At 43.9% G+C, this 24,436-nt stretch overlaps 1 protein-coding gene across 1 annotated transcript; it reads left to right on the plus strand.

Moving 5' to 3' along the window:
- The first annotated feature begins 1,234 nt into the window (after nucleotides 1-1,234).
- hsd11b2 (hydroxysteroid (11-beta) dehydrogenase 2) lies at nucleotides 1,235-23,856 on the plus strand. Its single transcript, XM_056374442.1, has 5 exons — nucleotides 1,235-1,776; nucleotides 16,265-16,477; nucleotides 19,627-19,812; nucleotides 20,224-20,361; nucleotides 21,739-23,856. The coding sequence occupies exons 1-5, from the start codon at nucleotides 1,494-1,496 to the stop codon at nucleotides 22,155-22,157; spliced, it is 1,239 nt and encodes a 412-aa protein (XP_056230417.1). The 5' UTR covers nucleotides 1,235-1,493; the 3' UTR covers nucleotides 22,158-23,856.
- The last annotated feature ends 580 nt before the right edge of the window (nucleotides 23,857-24,436 follow it).

Here is a 24,436-nt window from a genome sequence, read left to right on the forward strand (position 1 = left end):
TTTTTGTTATGACTCAGAGACAGTGAGAGGATTCAAACCTCATCAGAGAGCACAGACAGCAGGATGGTTCACTGTGTCAGAGGCTGCTGAATCAGGTCCAGCAAGATAAGAACTGACTATTAATTAATCAGTAGTGTGTGTGTGTGTGTGTGTGTGTGTGTGTGTGTGTGTGTGTGTGTTACTGGTGTTATGAAGACATTATTATGTCACATTGTGAGGACTTTGTTCAGTTTTGGAGACAATCAAACATCAATCAGCAGCAGCTGTGGTGTAAACAATAAACCTTGGTTTTTGGTGGTGAACACTTGGTTTGGGGGAGGGTCAGGGTGAACAGCGCCCCCCACCCCCACAAAAAGCAGTTTTCTGGAACTGTACAGAAAACATGATAGAATGATAAAGCTGCTTGTCCTAGAAATGTTCATGTTTTGGAGATATGATCAATTCTCCAGGAGTTTGTTCAATTCTAATACAATGACAACAACGGCACCAAAATGGCTAATTAAATTCAAAATGACTAACTTCCTGTTGGGTTTTGACTATGGGTGCAAGAGGTTTTTTTGTACGTCTTGGCATGTTTCATGTTTTCTACCAAGTTTCATGCATGTAGGTGAAACTGCAGGGACAGGAATGGCCTCTTTGAAATTTTCAAGGCTCTAATAAGCCATTTTCCAAGGTTTACATACAAGGTTTATTCATGACAGAAACAGTATTGACAGAACAACGAATCAAGGTTGACTTACTTTTTCTGGAGCTCTCAATCACATCACAGTCCTTCATACAGACTGGAGATTAAGAAACATCAACACATCTTCATGACCAGGAGGAGGTGTGGCCTCTTTAACTCACCAGGTGAAAAAGTTTGTATCTCCACATGAAAAACAGAACAACCATAACTCAAGGTCCACTTACTAGTTATATCCTGAACCATGAAAATCGGTGGTTTAGTTAGGCTTCACTGTCACAGTCTCTGTCTCAGAATCTCATATCTCCAGTTTTCTATGTCTCAGAAAACTTAAAAATACTCAACATTCAATAATCTATACTCAGTATTCATGAGGAAACTCTGTGTGTGTGTGTGTGTGTGTGTGTGTGTGTGTGTGTGTGTGTGTGTGTGTGTGTGTGTGTGTGTGGGCTGCAGATTAGATGCAGGGCTGCAGCCTTAGCCCCTCCCCCCCTGCAGCTCTCCTCTATATATACACTGAGAGACGGAGGGAGAGGAGGGACAAGCTCTGAACCGGCTGCTACACTCTGAGTGGACAGAGTGTGTGACAGAGTGTGTGTAAAGCAGAGAGCGAGAGCGGTCGAGAGACACACAGAGTCTGAGTGACTGAAGAACAGACTCATTGCTCTTCTCTGAGTTTAACTGAAGCTGGAGTAAAGAAGAGACAGAGACCAGAAGACAGAGTCAAAGAGACAAAGAATCAAAGAGACAAAGAGACAGAGAGAAAGAAATCAGACTGACAGGTAACTCAGGTCCAGCACAATCCTCTCTGATGATGGATGACTACACTCTTCCCTTCTGGATATACCTGGGCGTTCTGACGGTGTTTGTCGGTGGAGCCATGAAGAAGATTTTGGCGTCCCACCTGAGCACCGCCCCCACTGTGGTGGCCTGGCTGGGGGCCACAGTGCTGGTGGAGCAGCTGTGGGCGTTCTGCCTGCCGGCCGTACTGCTCCTGGCCCTGCTCTGCCTCGCCTGCTGCCTCTACTCTACAGCCAGGACTGTCCCGCCACCCACCACCCTGCCCGTCCACGGCAAGGCAGTCTTCATCACAGGTAAGAGGAGGCTCCTCCCACTCACTCAGATGTGAGAGTGTGACTGGAGGACTGCAGAAATCAGCTGTTTGCACCTTTATTCTGAAATGTGGAGTTGTTTCTTCAAACCTTCAGTTGTTTGAGAAAAATAGCTTCAAGTTTAATGTGTTGGATCTGGATTCAGGAACGCAGGGGTTCTGGTTTAGGAGGTCTGGTTTAGGAGGTCTGATATAGGAGGTCTGATATAGGAGGTCTGGTGTAGGGGGTCTGGTGTAGGGGGTCTGGTTTAGGAGGTCTGGTCTAGGAAGTCCAGTCTAGGAGGTCCGGTCTAGGAGGTCCAGTGTAGGGGGTCTGGAAATGGTTTGAACTTGTGCAGGATCATGAAATCCTTCAGCTGATGTAAGAGTATGAATATCACCAAAATGGAGATACAAGGTTTACACACAGTGTCTGTCTGTTGTTAGAAAAGAATCAAACCTGATCATTGAACTGACTGTTCACTCCTTCGCTTATTAAACAGATGTAGTCTTAGTCCTGACACCAGGACTCTCCTGAAGCTTCAGTCCCTCACTGTGATTCTCTCTGGGTAAAAGTGACAGATGAGTGAATGACTGAATGTAAAAGCTTTCAACCATATCCCACTGTCTTCATCATCAGCTCTCTGTCAGAAAAGAATCAGTCTGTTTATTTTACAAAAGTGACTGAAGCCTCTGGAGGATCTGTGATCTGTGATCAGGACCAGTTCAGGGACTCTGGAAACGTTTAGGCAGCAGAGTTGCAGCTGACAGTTGAGTGAGTTCTCAGACAGAGACCTTTAACAGTGAGTGGAGACTCTGGTCCGGAGGATCTGTGATCCAGATCTATGATCTAAGTGGAGACTCAGAGACTCTGGGCTTGAAGAGGTTAAAGCAGAAGTTTGATAATCTTCTTTGTGACTGTCAATGATCAGTGGAGGTCACACTGAACTGGATCCGTTTTAAAACCAGATCAGGGATCAGATCTGATCCCACAGGGACCACTCTGTGTGTTTGTGTCATGAGGAATAAACTTATTGAAACAATAGACTCCTAGGGGGGTGGAGGGTGGGGGAGGGGTTCTCCTTTAGAATAAAAGTCATAGCGTGGTGGGATACAGCAGCAGAGTGTTTGCTGTGTTCAGGTTCCCTGTCTCTGTTATCTGAGCCTGATAAGAGGACTGATGAGTTTATGGACCTGTGTGTGTGTGTGTGTGTGTGTGTGTGTGTGTGTGTGTGTGTGTGTGTGTGTGTGTGTGTGTGTGTGTGTGTGGACCGGCAGACTTAATCACATCTTTGTTGCCTGACAGCAGCTCTGACTCTTTGCCGTGGTTAATGAGATAATCAGATCTGCCAATTAATAATTCCCTGTCTTCTCTCATGTCACTTGAATACACACTGTCACAAACTGCTGCTCAGGTGAGGCTGAAAATGGACGGACAGTTTTCTCACTCACCTGCTGATGTTTTTCTGTAAAGGTAGAACATGAGATGACAAGTGGTTAAACGGGCAGGTAACAGGATGAAATCAATCAGTGTTTTCATTATTGAATATTGATATGATTATTTTCTCTGTTAAGCTATAAAGTGTGGAAACGTCTGTTATAACATCTTACAGTTGAGGTCACACCTGAGGTCACGTCTCCAACCAACAGACATTCAGTTCACTGTTGAAACTAAACTAAACTAAACTAAACTGAATTAAACTAACCTAAACTAAACTAAACTAAACTAAACTAAACTGAAACTAGACTAAACTAAACTAAACTAAACTAAACTAAACTAAACTAGACTATACTAAACTAAACTGAATTAAACTAAACTAAACTGAATTAAACTAACCTAACCCTAACCCTAAACTAAACTAAACTAAACTAAACTGAAACTAGACTAAACTAAACTAAACTAAACTAACCTAACCTAACCTAAACTAAACTAAATTAAACTAAACTAAACTAAACTAAACTAAACTAAACTAAACTGAAACTAAATTAAACTAAACTAAACTAAACTAAACTAAATTAAACTAAACTAAACTAAATTAAACTAAACTAAACTGAATTAAACCAACCTAACCTAAACTAAACTAAACTAAACTAAACTGAAACTGAAACTAAATTAAATTAAATTAAATTAAATTAATTAAATTAAACTAAACTAAATTAAACTAAACTAAACTAAACTGAACTGAACTGAACTGAACTAAACTAAACTGAAATTAAACTAAACTAAACTGAATTAAACTGAATTAAACTAAACTAAACTGAAACTAAATTGAAAGTAAACTAAACTAACACAGAACACAGAGAACACAGAACACAGAGAAAACAGAACACAGAGAACACAGAACACACAGAACACAGAGAAAACAGAACACAGAACACAGAGAACACAGAACACACAGAACACAGAACACAGAGAACACAGAACACAGAGAACACAGAACACAGAGAACACAGAACACAGAGAAAACAGAACACAGAGAACATAGAACACAGAGAAAACAGAACACAGAGAACATAGAACACAGAGAAAACAGAACACAGAGAACATAGAACACAGAACACAGAACACAGAGAACACAGAACACAGAACACACAGAACACAGAGAAAACAGAACACAGAACACAGAGAACACAGAACACACAGAACACAGAACACAGAGAACACAGAACACAGAGAACATAGAACACAGAACACAGAACACAGAGAACACAGAACACAGAACACACAGAACACAGAGAAAACAGAACACAGAACACAGAGAACACAGAACACACAGAACATAGAACACAGAGAAAACAGAACACAGAGAACATAGAACACAGAGAAAACAGAACACAGAACACAGAGAAAACAGAACACAGAACACAGAGAACACAGAACACACAGAACACAGAACACAGAGAACACAGAACACACAGAACACAGAACACAGAGAACACAGAACATAGAGAACATAGAGAACACAGAACACAGAGAACACAGAACACAGAGAACACAGAACACAGAGAACACAGAACACAGAACACAGAGAACACAGAACACAGAACACACAGAACACAGAGAAAACAGAACACAGAACACAGAGAACACAGAACACACAGAACACAGAACACAGAGAACACAGAACACACAGAACACAGAACACAGAGAACACAGAACACAGAGAACACAGAGAACACAGAGAACACAACACAGAACACAGAGAACACAGAACACAGAACACACAGAACACAGAGAAAACAGAACACAGAACACAGAGAACACAGAACACAGAACACACAGAACACACAGAACACAGAACACACAGAACACACAGAACACAGAACACAGAGAAAACAGAACACAGAACACACAGAACACAGAACACAGAACACACAGAACACAGAGAACACAGAGAACACAGAGAACACAGAACACAGAACACAGAGAACACAGAACACAGAACACACAGAACACAGAGAAAACAGAACACAGAACACAGAGAACACAGAACACACAGAACACAGAACACAGAGAACACAGAACACACAGAACACAGAACACAGAGAACACAGAACACAGAGAACACAGAGAACACAGAGAACACAACACAGAACACAGAGAACACAGAACACAGAACACACAGAACACAGAGAAAACAGAACACAGAACACAGAGAACACAGAACACAGAACACACAGAACACAGAACACAGAACACACAGAACACACAGAACACAGAACACAGAGAAAACAGAACACAGAACACACAGAACACAGAACACAGAACACACAGAACACACAGAACACAGAGAACACAGAGAACACAGAACACAGAACACAGAGAACACAGAACACAGAACACACAGAACACAGAGAAAACAGAACACAGAACACACAGAACACAGAACACACAGAACACAGAACACAGAGAACACAGAACACACAGAACACAGAACACAGAACACAGAACACAGAGAACACAGAGAACACAGAACACAGAACACAGAGAACACAGAACACAGAACACAGAACACAGAACACAGAGAAAACAGAACACAGAACACAGAGAACACAGAACACAGAACACACAGAACACACAGAACACAGAACACACAGAACACACAGAACACACAGAACACAGAACACACAGAACACAGAGAACACAGAACACAGAGAAAACAGAACACAGAACACACAGAACACAGAACACAGAACACACAGAACACACAGAACACAGAGAACACAGAGAACACAGAACACAGAACACAGAGAACACAGAACACAGAACACAGAGAACACAGAACACAGAACACAGAGAACACAGAACACAGAACACAGAGAACACAGAACACAGAGAACACAGAGAACACAGAGAACACAGAACACAGAACACAGAGAACACAGAGCCCTGGTGAAAAAAAAGACTCAAACAGCAGGAGAGTGGAACATTAAACCAACCTCTTATTAAAGAGGTAAAGTGAGAAAGCTGCAGACTTCACACTGTCAGACTTTGGACTGAGGTGTGGTCCTCGTTTCCTCCGGCTCAGGAACAACTGCTGCTTTTATCTGAAGGAAAGAAAATGTAGGTTAAACAAACAGCAGCTCTGAGCTGTTGATTCACACAATAAACCAGAGGAAAGTCACGGGGCGGGGCTTAGTCTGTGACTGAGAGCAGGCACGTAGGTGAGACAGCTCACCTGTAAATCACAGCTGCTCATGACATGTTCATAAACAGACTGATATTAAACTAAAGTTATTCCACTTTAAACTGTCTCCTCCGTGATGTTCAGTGTTCATGAGTCAGTCTGACCTTGAACAGACACTATAACAAACCGCTGCAGCTACAACAAACATGTTTCTACACAACAGTGAATCTGTTCAGGAGGAACATGATGTGCTTTACAGCTGATCAGGTGTTAGGTAAATCAGTCTGGTCCAGACTGAACCAGCTGTTGGACTGTGGTTCAGACCTTCATGTTCCCTGAGGATGAACTCTAATAACCCTGATGATCCTCCTCTAGCACCACTTTCAGGTGCTGATATTAAACAATAGTTCATTCTTTAGCCCATACAATTGGAAGCTTTACTCTCTTAACTCTCAGTTATTTTAATTATTAATTAATCCCCTAATTATTTTCTCAATTGACTGAATAATTATTTTGTCCAAGGTTTTTACATGAAAAATTACTTTAATGATTAAATAAATTTTGGTCAACTAATAAAAAATCTGGAAATGTTAAATATTTAGATGCCGGTGTAAACTCATAAAGTCAGGACCAACACGAGATGATGTCGTCTGCCGTTGTTGTTGTTGTTGTTGTTGTTGTTGTTCTTTGTTGCTAGTGTTGTTGTGAAGGCAGGTACAGACGTATTCAGTGATGTACTGATGTGGTGGATCTCGATCCTGTGGTAAATCCTTCTTAGAAGGTTAGAAGGTTTCGAACCAGAACCAGAACAGAGATAGTACAAGTGCAACCTGCAGGTGTTTCCAGGAAAAGTCTTGTGACGTTGTTATAGATCCACAACATACAAAGATATAGAGAATACTGTCAGGAAACACTGACCACTGATGGACTGAATCTACCAGCAGGGACCAGAAAAAGAAAGTCGGCTCAGTCCAACTTGTCTTGATTCCTGGTTTCTTTGAACAACATAATGCAGACTCAGCAGTCAACTAGCCAAGTCTGGCTGCAGGAGGTCGTCTGATGTCAAGGCAACACAGTTCAAAATCCCTGGAACCTGCACACAACCTAACGTCACCTCTCTCCACGTGCCATTAGGAAACTTCATTAACTTTATCGGATGCAATGTCTCACAAAGACCAGAGTCACACAGTGCCTTTGTTTCAGGTCTGGTTTCAGTATGGAAGTCGTTCCTCCCTCGAGGCCCAGCGAACATTTACTTTTTAAAACAGGCAACGTCTAACAGGAGCTGTAAAACTGGTTCAGATCGAGACCTCCATCAGTCGCTGGTTGTTAATTGGCTCTGCCGAGAGCTGAAGGTCAGTGTGGGGTCACTCAGGATGGAAAAATGGGCAGTAAACCTCTTAGAAAGCTAAGTGTCCCACAAAGAGCCACATTCTTCCAAGGATGAGGACTGAAGTCGTAGGTCTCACTGACCAGGCAGCGCCACAGGCTGCAGGAGACCTCCCGAAGCCCTCAGACTCTCAGCCAGCGAGGCACACAAGTTCGGGGTGGGGTGGGATGGGGTGGGGGGGTGTAGCAGGTGTACAGGTCGCTGACTCTCTCTGTAGTAACTCCTGTGTTTGACTGTGGTAGCTTGACTGTTTGGATGGACACCTCCATCAATCAAAGTGCACAAAGATTATATCAAATCATGTCAGATCACCTCCTGTTCCAGCTCTTTGCCTCCAGGAGGCGCTGTAACTCACTGCTGTACTTGAACTCCTCATGCTGCTGTTAGATGTCTGTGTGATGGAGCTAACAACTCCTCCAACCTGAACAACCACAAACCATCTGATACAACCCACAGGTGTGTCTCCTGAAATAGCGCCCCTTTGGCGGCAGGTGTATCGGACGTCGGTTGTTGTCATGGTTACAATAATAGACACACAGACTTTGTCCAAGACTGGAGTACGTACCTTCGTTGCCATGGTTACTGTAATAACATTCATGGCTCAGTTAGATTTAGGAAAAGATGGTGATTTGGGTTAAAATAAGTACTTCCTCAACATTAGACAATCTCTGTTGTCATGGTTACAATAATAATAATAATAAACAACATGGGAATCAAACACCACTATCCTGTGTCACAGTCACTCATCCACCACCTCCTACTGACGTGGACTGACGTGACGTGTCTCTCTCTATACTACGTCACCGACACTTCTCCCTCTGCTACCGTCATCATCACTACGACCACTAGATGTTGGTTAGCAACAAAACCTAACTGTGATGTCATAATAACCTGCTGCACAGACGACCTGTGACCTATGGGCTAGTTAACAGTTTCAGCTGATCCGTGTTCTTTGAAGTGAACTGAAACAGGACCAGCAGTTTAACCCTTGCAGTGACCAGCTCCTAACGACCTCCACCAGCATCTGTGTCCCCTGAAGACGTCCTCGACGGGACGGACACCTCAGACTGGTGACTACACTACAGGAATGGACACATTAAAGAGCTGGACCAAAGGTCAGAGGTCACTACAGTCGATTCATCCTGAGGGACACATGAACGCCTGAACCTCATGCTGAGAGACTTCAGTTTGGACCAGAGTGTGAATGTGGCTGAGGACAGTCTGGAAGTGGTTCAAGAGGGACAGGCAGAGGGGGGGCAGCTATAGTACAGTGGTTTTCCCCTACATGTACAGTTTCATGTGGTTTCCTGGTATCAGTCGGCTGAAGGAGATGATCTCTGGCCGGAGTCCAGGACTGGTTCTCAGGAGAGACTGATCTCTGGTCCAAAGGTTTCAGTTACACAGCTGCAGTAAAACTGGTCCAACAGAAACAAGACTTCCCCACAGTCAGACCTCAGTCCTCAGACTCTGACACTCTTCTTCTTCTCTCCTTTGATTATTGCTTTCTTTCTTTTTCTTCTTTTTCTTCTTATTCCTTCTGACTTTTATAATCTTCTCTGTCCCTTTATTTTTATTTTTTTTTTACCATTTTATCATTCTCTCTTCCTTTTACATGTGTCTTTCCTTTTCCTTTCTCCTTATTTCTTCCTTTCCTCTCGTCCTTGTGACCTCCCTCCTCCCCTCCCTGCATTTTTCCTCCAACACTGTTTTTCCTTTCCTTTATTTTTTTTCCTTCTCTCTACATTTTTACTTAATTTATATTTTTTCTTCTTCTACTCTTCTTTTTTTTCTCCTTCTTCTCCTTCTTCTTCTCATTTTTGCAGCCATGACACTTTATTTTCCTTCATCTCCTTCCTTTGTTGCTCCCATTTCTCTGCACTTTCCTACTCCAACCATCAGTCATTTCCTCCCTCCTCAGCAGAGTGTCCATCAGGTTTCAGTTTAATGTAAATACAGAGTCAGTGCTGATGAGTCTTTTGTTCTCTGATTACAGTGATAAACACAGTTGGTCTGAACAGTTCTTGATGCTGATCATTGTCGGTTTGACTCGTCATCAGTTCCTCCTCCTGTCACATGACCTCTGCTCACAGTTGGACGACTGTTTGTTCCTGCACAGTTTCCAAGTGATGAAGCAACAGTGGTCTTCACTGTTTTCACAGAAACCAGTTCCCTTTATAACAGAACAAACACCAGCAGCAGTTTGAAAACGTTGCTCAATATCTGGGCAGAAAGTACCAGAGTTCATGTGGTACCCTGCCAAGGAACAGAACCCCAGAGTTCATGTGGTACCCCACCAAGAGGTTCTTACATTCTGTGAAACATAACCTCTTATCTCATCAAGGAGACCAAGAATCTCAACAAAAACCCTTGGATGTCTTCAAGAAATCTCCTGATGGAACCTCATCAAGGGTGCCCAGCTTTTTTCAGGGACTCCTACCTTTTTTAGGACACTTGGACCAAAGAAACCACCATAGAACCTAATCAGTATCTCTAGATCCGCAGTAAGGATCTACAAAACCCCTACAATAACATGTTCATGCTGAAGAACAATCACAGGCTCCCCATGAACCATTAGAACTGTATCAAGGACCTCAACAGTTTGTACACCAAGACCCTGATCAAAAATCTTCTCAAGCACACATGGAATATCTTCAAGGAACCCCTTCATCTCACCAAGGACTCCTAACATCACCGACAGAACCTTTTCAAGGAACACTTTTCTAGAGCCCTTGAACCACATCAAAGACCTCTTCAAAGTCCCCCCCAGAACATCTAGAAGGTTCTGTAGAACCTTCATTAAGGATCTCTTCACAAATCACTAAAACATCAACAAGGACCCACTGAATCTCTTGGGAGGAACCTCCTCAAGAACCCATAGAACTTCTGGAGGATACATATAACATCCTTAAGAACCATTAAATCCTTCCAAAGGATTGTTCAGACCTTTTCAAGCATGTTCAGAAACTTTAATCATCCTAAACCTCAACATGGACACCTGATCCCCTTTGAGGATCGATAGAACCTCATCTAAGACTTGTAGAAGCTTCTTAAGCACTGACTGAATCTACTGAAGGACCTGTGGAGAGTCTTGAACCCTGTGTGACCTGCTTACATTCCCCGGTGTTCTCCAGAGTAAATGATGTTCCTCTGACAGCGTTGATTAAGATGGAACGCGATGTTGTGATGGTTTCCAGATGTATCTGTCTGCTGGATATAAGACATCCTGACCTCTCGACCACAGCAGAAGATAGGTTTCTCTCCTCCCACCTCTGGAGTTTTTTTAATAAAACAGTCTGACGGCTCACATGCTCATCCTCCTGCGCAGGCACATCTCAAACAAACCTCCTCCTCCTCCTTCTTCTTCTTCTAAAACAGTTGTTTTAAACCTTTAACACCAACCTGCTCACACACAGCTGCTTTAACTCTGAGGAAAAGAAAAGTGAAATCTCCTGGAATCAGCTCTGTTTATCATCAAGTAAAGAATATATGAAATATTCAACTTTCAGAATCACTCAACAGTCAACGTTTCTTTAACATACAACCACTTTTGATCTGTTTAAGTCTGCTCAGACCAGAGTCTGGTTCCTCCTGGTGTCTTTAAAGTCTGTCAGTCAGACTGCCTCATTACTTTTCCTGTCAGTGTCTCTGTCTTGTCTTTCGACCATAAAGACTTGATTAATGGAGAGCTGCTGAGATGCTTCTCCATCTCTGCAGAGACTTCCGAAGCTCCTCCCTGACCCAGGTTCTTCTTACCTGGTCCCTCAGGTTGTCCAGACACCAGCTCTCGAAGAGTCCTGGTTCCCCTTCACAGTTCTTGTTCCCACTGTTCCTCTGGGAACACTCAGACCTCTTTGTCCTGATCTCTGTCTCAGATGTTCTGTACATTACTCTGTATGTCTCCATGATGTAAATCTCTTCAATACATCAGATTTTCTGTGTCCAACCTACAGTTTTTGGTGATGCAGACCAAACCTGTGTCAAAACCTCCACCTGCGCGGAAAACCAGGTGTAAACACAACCCCATCTTTGTTGGAGAATATCCTGAAAACTACAGTTTAATTTTTCTAAGAAACGTCTTTCTTCATTTTCCCTTCAGTGATGTTTGTCAGTTTCATCTTCAGTGACTCGTCAGCTGTAGCCATCCAAAACAAAGACAGAGCTCAGAGAGTCGTTAGTCCACTGTAGATCCACTTCGGTCACAGACCACCAGGCTCTGTCCCTGAGGACAGACTGAATCACTGTGTCCAGGAACTCAGAGTCTCTGAGACGAAGCAGAGTGAGCTGCATGTTCTCAGAGCTCGGCTGAAAATAGAAAGAGTCTGAGCTTACACTGTCGTTAACCCTGAACTGGATCATTTACCTGTTAGATACTCTGACATCATCTCACTAGACTTTAATGAACATTCTTCTTTTTTTTATTATTTCTGTTGTACTATTTCTACTATTTGTTGCTTGTTTTAATATTTAATGCTTTTATTGTGAAGTACTCTAACTTTTGTTTTGAGAGGTACCACAGAAACAAACTTTTTTGTGTGTTTTACTTATGTTCTATTGATGAAGTAAATTAGAGTCTGATGGAGCAGAGTGAGACCTCCTGTCTGTACTAACCTGATCTCTGCTGTGTGCAGATGTTGACAGATATGTGTGTTTTTAACCACGTACATCTCTCAGCAATCGGCCTTCTCTGCATAGATCCCTGCTTATTTCTTCTTCTGCGGGGCCCCTCGGAGCCTCAGAGCTTTGGCCTCGTTTCGTAAGGCCTCTCGCCTCCTGCAGCGAGAACGGCCCACATGTTCAGACTCTAGTCTGCACCTTTAATCATCCACCGTCATTGTGGACTGTCCTCTCAGCTGCTGTTTCAGAGAGGCCCTGGCCGTCCTCCAGGGGCCTATCAACTGTGGACAGTCAGGTGGGGTCAGCATTCATCAGTCAGAATTAGCTGGACCGACTCTATGTCTGTCAGTCTCTCCACCTCCTGTGAGGGGTCAGGGTTGAGCAGGTGAGGAATGTGGGACAGTGTGTGGTCTGCAGGCTCCGCCCCCTAAGGACCTGAAGACACAGAGACAGAAACATCACTGGTGTCTCAGACGAGGACGTTTCTGTGTGGTCAGACATGTGGAGACTCTGAAACTGGTTCACAGGGTCTAAAGGTTCAAACACAAAACCAGCTTCTGGTTCGATCCAGGAAGTGATGAGGAGTGAGGTCACCGTCGAGATGTGGCTCATTTAAAGAGAAAATCTTCAAACAGCACTGAGTCTGCAGAGCCTCATCATGGAGCCCAATCGCCCCAGAAGCCAGACACCTCTCTCCTCTCTGAAACCTTTCACACACTGAACCTCATTCACTCTCCTGCTCCTGTAAACGATTCGTTAGCCTGGAGGAGCACGATTCATCTTCTGACTGTAAACAGGTGAGTCTTGAACCTTGAATCTTGAATCTTGAAACTTGAACCTGGAATCTTGAACCTTGAACATTGAATCTTGGTGGCTGAAGAGATGGACGTGCACTGTTCAATGTTTTGCCGTTAAAAAACAGTAAACAACTTGAAGCAGGGTTGTCATTATTTTACTGTAAAATTAACGGTACCATGCTGTTGCTGGTATTTACAGTTTGGAAATAAGAGCTTTCATGGTGCAGATTAGGTAATAGTTTGTTACACCTTGATTAGTGTCAGAAACGCTTCCTTCTCCTCCAGTAATCAGCTGTTTTAGGCAGCTCATATGTAACATGTGAGACAAAACTCAACAAACACAAGGTCAACATGATCAAAGCTGCTGTGAGCTCACAGTATCAGCTGAAGGATGTAAGCATCTCACCTTTGAATTATTCCAGTGTGCATGCAGTGTCATCTTGGGACTGAAGATTGAAGTTGTAGTGGGTAGAAAAGACTGCAGGGAGCGTGGTCAGCTGGCTGGGTGACCTCACAAAGGTCATGCCCCTCAGTGCTGATCATGAAGTGGTGAATACAGCTTCCTGGTGTTTCACCTGAAATTTGACAAAGAAAAAAACCTCATTGACATTGTCACACTGCAAATGATACGTGACATGGAAACTGAAATCCTTCTACCCATTCACAGATGAGTCCTGTTCTTTTTCCCACATATATTATAAGGTGGTCTGATATAGAACTGAACCGTGTTGAACAGCCACATTATGTTTGCTCTGTTCATAGTAATAATTAGCAAACAAGGTCCTGGTCAATTCAGTCCCGACAGTAAAGTAATGTTATCTAAATAAAATCAGCAGCGTCCTTTGGAGACGAGCACTTAGCAGATGCTAACACAAAGTGAAGTTAAGATGAAACTCATCCTGTAGTTTGGAGGATCAGGATCAGAGTCCAGCTCCTCTGTCTGGCACACGGTGAATTCGCCAGTGAAATGGCCGAATGAAAGTCACCACTCCAGTGTTACAAATGTTTTCAGATCACAACAGAAGGATGTTTTACCACTTAGCAACTGTACAGCTATACATCGAAGTAGCTAACGTTAGCTGACAAAGTACTCACTGTTTGCTTGTGTGTTTGTCAGCTCAGACTCTGATCTCAAATGACTTAATCTTAAACTTAATTCAAGTCCAATGCTCTTTACATTCTGAATACAGTTCATTTTAGCGAAATAACCCCTAAACATAAAGATAAGTCCGGAGGAGAGCTCTGGCTTAAAGACTAACATTACAGATAAGATTACTTGTTTTGTTTGATGGCATTCTACTAGATAATCAATACAACTTGATTGTGATGTAGTTTGCCTATGCTAACAAACAGTGCAAGAAGGGTGGAAAAAATCAAACTGCATTGTCCAGTCAAACATGTCTCACTCTCTGTTTTCCCAAAATGCATTGCAAAAGATATTGTAAATTACAGTTTTCTTTCCTCCAAGCAGTAATACTGTAAAATAGCATTGTAAACAATTTCACCAAGAAGAATTTGTAGTAATATACTGTTTTTAAAGATAACAGCATTATACTGTTGACATTTTCCCATAAATTTACAGCAATTTGTTACAGTGTGGATGGTGTGCAGTTCAGGTGCAGGACAAAAACAGTAAACAAAGGGAAGGAGAGAATCTCATGTGACATTTACAACTTCCCAACCTAATAACAAGACTGTAGTAATAACACAGTAATAACAAGTAATAACACAGTAACCACCCTGATTTCAAAAATAATTTTTGAAAATAATTTGTTTTATTTTGTTCAGAGATACAACTGGTGGATCATAATGTGACAGTGACACTGGTTGTTATCACACTCATCTTCATCACTCTTCCACACCTGTCTCAGGTTAGAATGAGTTCAACACAAATCAAGGTTCTGCTCTTTTATAAGTGTAGTTTGAGTGTGAGAGCAAGGAAACCTGAGAACACACACACACACACACACACTCACACACACACACACTCACACATACTCACTCACAGTCACACACAGTTGACACACCGCTCACAACACTGAAACACTGAGAGGCTGGCATGTGAAATCACAGTGTAATTCTGTGTGTGTGTCTGTGTGTGTGTGTGTGTGGTTGTGGTATTTATTTCTGGAGCCAGCGTTCACTCTATCTTTCTTCTCTGGAAACCCTCCAAGGACACGGCGTGCGGCGGCGAGCCAACGCCTCCACGCTCCCGCCAGCAGCTCTTTCAGACACCCGCGCACAAAAGAACAAACGGAACAGCGAGTACTGCAGAGGATCAGGTTGTAGGTGCCGGGACTTCTGGGAAGCCGGGGAGCTGCGGGGTACGTGACAGATCCCGGCGGGGGCTGTTTCTGAGGGACTCTGCGTCCTGGGAAAACATATGTGGACACGAACGTCTGTGCTGTGTGCAGAGAGTCAGAGGACACGTCTCAGGGTCTGAAGACACATCCTTTGAGAACAGACAGACTCAGTTCACTCAGAGACTGACAGAGACATATGTCTGAGAGGACATGAAGAAGAGCTCCACTGTAGAAACAGTCTGTAACCTGCTGGAGTTACACTGTCAATCTGGGGCTGTATCATGTGGTTGTACTTTAGTGAGTGGAGCCACATCCATTAACTATAGCAGCATCTCGGGGGGGGGGGGGTCTGTGAGCATGTCAGTGATGCATTCAGCGTCAACATGTGAACGACATTTCCTCATTATGTTAATAGGAAACATGATGTGTTTCAGATACAGATACAGAAGTGTGAGGGCTGCTGAACACTGGGTTTCATGAGAGTGGTCAAACATCTGTAATCAAACATCAAAACAGTCTCAACTGTTACCCCCCCTTCCAAAAATCCCCTGATTTCTTCCCGTAACGCAAAGTTCACACACACACACACACACACACACACACACACACAGTGTATTGGAGCACCTGACTGCAGACTCACAGGCAGGAGCTGAGGACATGGAGGGATCAGACATCAGAGAACTGTCTTCTGCGTGTTATGATTGTAGTGATGGAGAATCACCTATACAAACAGGTAATACATCCGTCTGTGTCTCTGCAGGCTGTGACTCTGGTTTCGGGAAAGCGGCAGCAAAGCGTCTGGACGCTCTGGGTTTGGAGGTGTTCGCCACAGTGTTGGACCTTTCAGGAGACGGAGCCAAAGAGCTGCAGAGGACCTGCTCCCCCCGCCTCACCCTCCTCCAAGTGGACATCACCCAGCCACAGCAAGTCCAACAGGCGCTGCTGGACACCAAGGCCAAGTTGGGCCTCAGAGGTGAAGACAGACCCCCATGTTCTAAATCAGATGGCTGTGAGCTAAGCTAAGCTAACAGTTTCCCTCTACTTCCTGTCTTTTTGCTAAGCTAAGCTAAAAGTTTCCTTCTGCTTCCTGTCTTTTTGCTAAGCTAGGCTAACAATTTCCCCGCTGCTTCAAGACTTTGTGCTAAGCTAAGCTAACAGTTTCCTTCTGCTTCCTGTCTATTTGCTAAGATAGGCTAACAGTTTCCTTCTGCTTCCTGTCTTTTTGCTAAGCTAAGCTAACAGTTTCCGTCTACTTCCAGACTTTGTGCTAAGCTAAGCTAACAGTTTCTTTCTGCTTCCTGTCTTTTTATAGAATTGATTTTAAACTTTTAACGCTTGTTTTTAAAGCTCTTAACGGCCTTGCCCCATCATATTTATCTGAGCTTTTAACTGTCCGAAATCCTGGTAGACCTCTGAGGTCAAAAAATCAACTTTTGCTGGAAGTGCCCAGCTCAAAATACAAACACTGGGGTGACCAAGCCTTTTCTGTTGCTGCCCCCAGGCTCTGGAATAAGCTCCCTGCCGAGATGCGTCTTATTTCTGACCTGGGCCTCTTCAAATCTAGGCTAAAAACCTACCTATTTAGGATGGCATTTAATACCCAGTAGTATGACAACACTTTTATCTTATTTTATCTTAATCGATTTGTTGTATTTTATTGCTCTCATTGTTCTTTTAATATTTTTTTTAATTGTTTTCACTTATTTTTCTCTTTATTTATTACCTATTAACAGTTTCCCTCTGATTCCTGTCTTTATGCTAAGCTAAGCTAACAGTTTCCATCTGCTTCCAGACTTTGTGCTAAGCTAAGCTAACAGTTTCCCTCTGCTTCCTGTCTATTTGCTAAGATAGGCTAACAGTTTCCCTCTGCTTCCTGTCTTTTTGCTAAGCTAGGCTACCAGTTTCCCCATGCTCTCAGTCTAGAGTTTTCAGTCGGCCTCATGGTCATCCTTCTGGAGAACAGCTTGTTGTCTCCATGGAGTTTTTGTTGCAGATATAAAACATAAAGTGAAGCTCTGTGTTGTGACATCACAGTGTGACGACAGAGACAACAGAGGTCAGAGACGGTGTTGTTGTTGTGTGTTTTCTCAACAACAGCTCATGTAGCAGCTGCACAGACTGAACTCAGGTGTGTCCAGGTGAGCTCTGAGCCTCAGGAAGTGTTGGACTGCTCCTTTAACCTCTCTGTGTTTCTACTGGAGCTGCAGAGGAATGTGAGGAGGAGTCTGGACCTCAGTTCCTCTGGACTTCTAGGAAATCAGAGGTGGGGGGGGGGATCTCATGTTTCACTCTCTCTGATTGGCTCAGAGCTGCAGCTTTGTAATTAGACAGTTCACTGCTGGAGTCATGTAAGGATACACAGTGTGTGTGTGTGTGTGGGGGGGGGGGGGGGGGGTGGGGGGGGTGGATGTAATAAAAGAACCACAAGGAAAGGTCACTAACACACACTCCCATGTTGTCTCTGTGGGACATTGTGTGTGTGGTGGTTTTATGCATTTGCATGTGTGTGTGTGTGTGTGTGTGTGTGTTTGTGTGTGTGTGTGTGTGTGTGTGTGTGTGTGTGTGTGTGTGTGTGTGACCCAGACTGTGATAACAATTATAATGTTTTACAGTTTAATTAGAATCTAATGAACATAGATCCTCTTCCTCTTCCTCTCCTGTAGAAACCAGACAGGATGTTACCTGGGCGGGGCCTCAGGTGTTTGGCAGTCTGCCCGCCTGCTGTTCTGGTCCTGGTCTTTCATCAGAACAGACTCAAACAAAGACTTGTTAAACAAACAGAGGGATTCTGGGTCAGGGCTTCAGGGAAGGGCGAACAAGGCTTGTTTACACCAGCAGAGAGAGAGAGGCTGAGCTCTGAGTGTTGACAGTGTGTGGAGGAGGGGCTGTTAAACCAGTAACAGACCCCTCAGACCATCACAGACCATCACAGACCATCACAGACCATCACAGACCATCACAGATCATCACAGACCATCACAGACCCCTCAGACCATCACAGACCATCACAGACCATCACAGATCATCACAGACCATCACAGACCCCTCAGACCATCACAGACCATCACAGACCATCACAGACCATCACAGACCATCACAGACCATCACTGACCATCACAGACCCCTCAGACCATCACAGACCATCACAGACCATCAGACCATCACAGACCATCATAGATCATCACTGACCATCACAGACCCCTCAGACCATCACAGACCATCACTGACCATCATAGATCATCACTGACCATCACAGACCCCTCAGACCATCACAGACCCCTCAAACCATCACAGACCCCTCAGACCATCACAGACCATCATAGACCATCACAGACCATCACAGACCCCTCAGACCATCACAGACCATCACAGAACATCACAGACCATCACAGACCCCTCAGACCATCACAGAACATCACAGACCCCTCAGACCATCACAGAACATCACAGACCCCTCGGACCATCACAGACCATCATAGACCATCACAGAACATCACAGAACATCACAGACCATCACAGACTCCTCAGACCATCACAGACCATCATAGACCATCACAGACCATCACAGACCCCTCAGACCATCACAGACCATCATAGACCATCACAGACCATCACAGACCCCTCAGACCATCACAGACCATCACAGAACATCACAGAACATCACAGACCATCACAGACCATCACAGACCATCACAGACCATCACAGACTCCTCAGACCATCACAGACCATCATAGACCCCTCAGACCATCACAGACCCCTCAGACCATCACAGAACATCACAGACCCCTCGGACCATCATAGACCATCACAGACCATCACAGACCATCACAGACCATCACAGACCATCACAGACCATCACAGACTCCTCAGACCATCACAGACCATCACAGACCATCACAGATCTCAGAGATGGTTTAGTTGGTTCTTCTGACAGTGTTCTTTGTTTAAAGGTCACAGGTGATTTCACACAGTCAGACGTGATGTTGGGGGGGGGGGGGGGGGGTATATATCTATAATCAACATGTTCAGCTTCATGTTCAGACTCTGAACCAACAAGGTCGACTGTAAACACACCGTCTAATCTGTGTGTGTGTGTGTGTGTGTGTGTGTGTGTGTTTCAGGTCTGTGGGGTTTGGTAAACAACGCTGGAGTGTGCGTGAATTTCGGAGACGCTGAGTTGTCTCTCATGTCAAACTTCCGCGGCTGCATGGAGGTAAACTTCTTCGGCACTCTGAGCGTCACCAAAAGCTTCCTGCCTCTGCTGCGTCAGGCCAGAGGACGACTGGTCACCATCTCCAGCCCCGCCGGTACACACACACACACACACACACACACACACACACACACACACACACACACACTCTGATGTTGTAATAAATCTTAATTGAATGTTCCACTGAACCACAGATGAAGCTGCTGCCTTCAAAGAGCCAAACCAAACAAACAGAGCTGCTGCTGCTCCACTGAGTCCAGAACATCAGAGAGCAACCAATCAATCACTGAGTCCCCCCCCCACCCCCCCCACCCCCCCCCCCCACCCCCCCTGATATAAAAACCAACTCATTTATATTAAAGGTACAGTGGCCACAGTAAGAAGGTTCTGGGCTTGAGTCCTAGCTGAGTCAGACCCGAACCCACAGACCTGAACTTGAACTGACTCACAGAGGTGATTGGGCGGTCTGTGTATGATGTCATGACCGTGTTGTACCTGTGTGCAGGTGATCAGCCGTTTCCTTGTCTGGCGGCGTATGGAGCGTCTAAAGCCGCCCTCAACCTCTTTATCAACACCCTGAGACACGAGCTTGAGCCCTGGGGGGTTGGAGTCTCCACCATCCTGCCATCCTCCTACAAGACAGGTACCACCCACACTGCTGTCTGATTGGCTGTTGGCTGCCTGGTTCTGGTTCTGGTTGTCGGACCATGAAAAATGAGCCTCAGATTCATGAAACTATGAGGTGAAAAATAAAAACATACATTAAAGAATAAAATCAAGTGAAAGGATTCGTCATGTGAACACAAAGGTAAAATCTGCTGCGTCTGCTGGTGTTCATGTTCTGTCCTTCAGCGCTGCTCTCTGATTGGACGCAGCAGTGAGGCGTAAACATCACATTTTATCCTCCTGTTCACAGTCTAATCCTGCATCAGCAGCTTTAATCCTCCATCATCAGAGCTACTGATAAACTTTATCCAGACATTGATCTGACTTCAGTTCAACAGTCAAACGGACTGTGATCAGCTGCTTCTCTCCGACACAATGTCAGTTTATATTAATGTGATTCAGCATGTTTCTCCCTTTAAACCTGTGACACATTAAAGTGATGTAGAGACAGTCTGAGTCTAGTCTGTGTTACAGTACATGTAGGACTCAGTCCTGACTCCAGCTGCAAGTGTGAGGCTGGGAGGCTCGAATCAAAGACACTGTCCAGATGCATCATGGGAAATGTAGGATTCAGTGTTTGTGGACTACAAAAAATTCTGTTTTAAACAAGCATCAACCTGTGAGGCTGAAAGCTGCAGTTCCTCTAACGACCACTAGAGTCTGGCTCCAACAGTGAGTCAGTCCCCATAGACTCCCATGTTAAACTGTTCAACTTTACAGCAGAAATAAACATGTTTACAGCCTGGTACAAAGACTGTTTTGGTCTGTAGAGCTGATTTCCTCCTTCATGACACCTGTTTATAGAACTCACCTGTTTATATAACTCACCTGTTTACATTTTAATTAAGGACTGAAGTTATGGAGGATTGAGGGTGTGGCCTCTTTGAGTGACAGGTGGGGGAGTGTATGCTTGCCACCAAAGTCTCAGCTCCACACAGGCCCCTCCTCTTTGACCATATTTGGATTCGATGAGAGTTAGGGGGCGGGGTCAGGTACTGCCAAGATGGCGATGGTGGACAGCTCACTCTGAGCTTCAGGGTTACGTGACAGAGGCGTCGGCCATCTTTATTTATAGTACTAGTTTTAAATCTGTTTCATATCTTTATGAATTAAACATCTAATTTATTTTTTAAACAATGTTCATAGGGTTAGTAACATTGATGATATTGATAATATTGGTAATATTGATGATATTGATGATATTGATAATATTGATGATATTGATAACATTGATGATATTGGTATTGATGGAACAACCATGATGAGTTTGTGGGCACACACAACCTGAACCCCCCTGTGGTTTTCTTAGTGTACGCGTGGTTGCCATGGTAACGTGGCTCTCCTGTCTCCTCAGGTCAGAGCAGTAACCACACCTACTGGGAGCAGCAGCACAAGCAGCTGCTGCAGAGTCTGTCTCCGGGGCTGCTTGAGGAGTACGGTGAGGACTACGTAAACGAGACCAAGGAGCTGTTCCAGAGCCACGCCCAGCACGCCAACCCCGACCTCAGCCCCGTCATCGACGCCATCGAGCAGGCGCTGCTGTCCCCCCGGCCGCGGGCGCGGTACCTGGCAGGGCCGGGCGTGGGCCTCATGTACTTCATCCACAGCTACTGTCCATTCAGCCTCAGCAACCGCTTCCTCCAGAGACTGTTCGTGAAGAAGAAGCTGATGCCACGGGCTCTGAGGAAGCAGAGCAGCTTCGAGCTGAGCCTCGGCCTCCACAACAACAACAACAACAACAACAACGACGAAGAGAAGCTGAAGTTGCCATAGAAACGTGATGGTTTTCTGCTGCCGCAATAGAGGACCACTCCTGTAACACTCATAGAGCTGTAACTGTCTAACTGTTGAAGGGATCATAGTGATGTCTGTGTGACGCCCCCTGTGGGCGGGGACACTCCTGGGGATCATGGGCGGGGTCAGTGGGTGGGGTCTGGTAGAGGTAGGGATGCAGCCACAGGTTGATCAGAGAACACTTTACTGTACAAACACCGACAGTCGCACTGACGTCATGTGCCTTCATCACACACACACACACACACACACACCGTGGATCAGCTGATCCACCAACGCCACAGCAGCTCGTTTCTGACCTCTGACCTTTGACCTCTGTCACACACAGACAGGAAAATGATTCACAGCTTCAGCGTGAGCAGATTTTATGCCTGGGGTTAGGGTCATCTCAAACTCTGAGTCGACACATTCAGCCCTGAAACAAGCGTGCTCAGTGAAACGAGCTGCTGTGACATGACATTTCTACACCTCTGTGTCTCGTTTAGATGACATAATAATCTTCTTTACACGTTCTTAACTGTTTTTTTTCCTGCATCACAGGAAGTGGATGCTGATTTCAAAACAAAGTTTCACATTCAGTCTGACACGTCTTTGTTTTATACAGAACCAAAATATATCAACATTATTATCAGTATACATATAATATCAGACTTCCTGTTTGGACATGTCAGTTTCACAATAAAAGCACAGAAGTGCAGAATAATTCCAAATACTAAACAATAAATAAACTCGTGACCCTGATGATGAATGACATCTATATTATCTGTGTTATTATTACAACAAACAACAACAAGAACAGCTGAAACAAACTAGTTGATAATTCCAGTGAAACATAAGTCACATGTTTCTCTCCTCCGTCTTCCTTCCTTCTACAGTTTAGATAAAAGACATCTTCAGGTGTGGACAGTCACATCAGTCACTTGCCAATCATGTCTCAGTGGAAACTTTGTCGTCCTTTTTCTCTCAGGAGCTCCATCACTGAATATTAATATTAATTTATTATTATTATTATTATTATTATTATTATTGAATCAGATCTGAACTCTCACTTTTCACGATATCAAAACTAAGTTCATCTAAACAAACTTTTTAAATCGGAACCAGACTGATTTTTTTTTGTCTGGTTATTTCTGATTGGATTTTTTCACCATCACCGTGAACGTGAAGTTTCTCCGTCACGTTTCTCCACAGGACAAAACTGAAAATCACAAAGTCAATTTCTTATGAGTTTCTGGACATGAAACTGTTTCTAGTCTCATGTTGTTTTTTCTTCAGTTTTTATTATGAAATATAGAAAATCAATAAATGGGTAGCAGCAAAAACTTTACAACTAAATTCGGACACATTGACGGAACCGGCCTCATTGTTGTTGTTGTTGTTGTTATAGATACAAGTCTTAAACAACAGGATGTGAGTGTTAGTGAACAGATCTGTGCACATGCTCAGTGTGTTGTGTTTCTGACGTCTGTGGAAACTCCAAAAACTTTATTTTGTTTGTTTGTTTGTTTTTCAGCCCACTTTGTTTTTGTTTTTGAATCAAATTATTTATGACGTCTTCTCTTTTACCACTTCAACTGTGAATTTTGTATAAAAATTGTAAAACAAACAAAAACAGAAACATGATGTAAAAAGTTCACTTGGTTCAAACTTTGATAGAAATAAACTCGACTTTTTCAGATGCTGTCTCTGGTGTTTGTGGAGGACGGGGTGGGTGGGTGGTTGGGATCCTGGTCTTGGGACTCTGAGTCAACATCTGGTTCTTAAACTTATTGCTAATTTGTTGTTTGATGAGACGAACAGGAAACTTCAGTCAGACCAACATCACATCTGACAGTGATTCTGTTTAATGATCCATCTCTTCACTTTGTTAAAGTCTTTTGTAGTTTTAGTTTCACAACTAAAACAGAGTTCACTGTCAGAGACTGGAGCTGAAGACCTGATCCTAGAGTCCTCTTCAGGTCTGACACAGACCTTAAAGCTCCTCCAGTGTAAAGGTCTGTGTCCATGTGTAGTGTGATTATAGATTATAGATCAGCTCTAGCTTCTATATTAATACTGTGAAAGTATCAAAGCCTCAGTCCACAGAGAAATGCACACAGCCTGTATTCAGAAACTGAGCCTTAAAACCAGCCGTCAGGACTTCTGGAACTTTGTGATGTCACAATGAAGCAGTCACCAAGCCCCGCCCACCTGGACCCACCATCCAAACCTTGCAGGATTTGGTTTCTCTGAGTGTTTTTACCTGAAATCTGCTATAT

The sequence above is a fragment of the Seriola aureovittata genome, chromosome 1, assembly GCF_021018895.1.
Source record: "Seriola aureovittata isolate HTS-2021-v1 ecotype China chromosome 1, ASM2101889v1, whole genome shotgun sequence".
Lineage (NCBI taxonomy): Eukaryota > Metazoa > Chordata > Actinopteri > Carangiformes > Carangidae > Seriola > Seriola aureovittata.

What these genes read in the sequence shown, in the direction of transcription:
- hsd11b2 (XM_056374442.1), top strand. Translation starts at nt 1,494, where the DNA reads ATGATGGATGACTACACTCTTCCCTTCTGGATATACCTGGGCGTTCTG. An exon ending in CAAGGCAGTCTTCATCACAG is followed by an intron (nt 1,777 to 16,264) that starts GTAAGAGGAGGC and finishes GTGTCTCTGCAG; the next exon opens with GCTGTGACTCTGGTTTCGGG. An exon ending in GCCATCCTCCTACAAGACAG is followed by an intron (nt 20,362 to 21,738) that starts GTACCACCCACA and finishes CTGTCTCCTCAG; the next exon opens with GTCAGAGCAGTAACCACACC.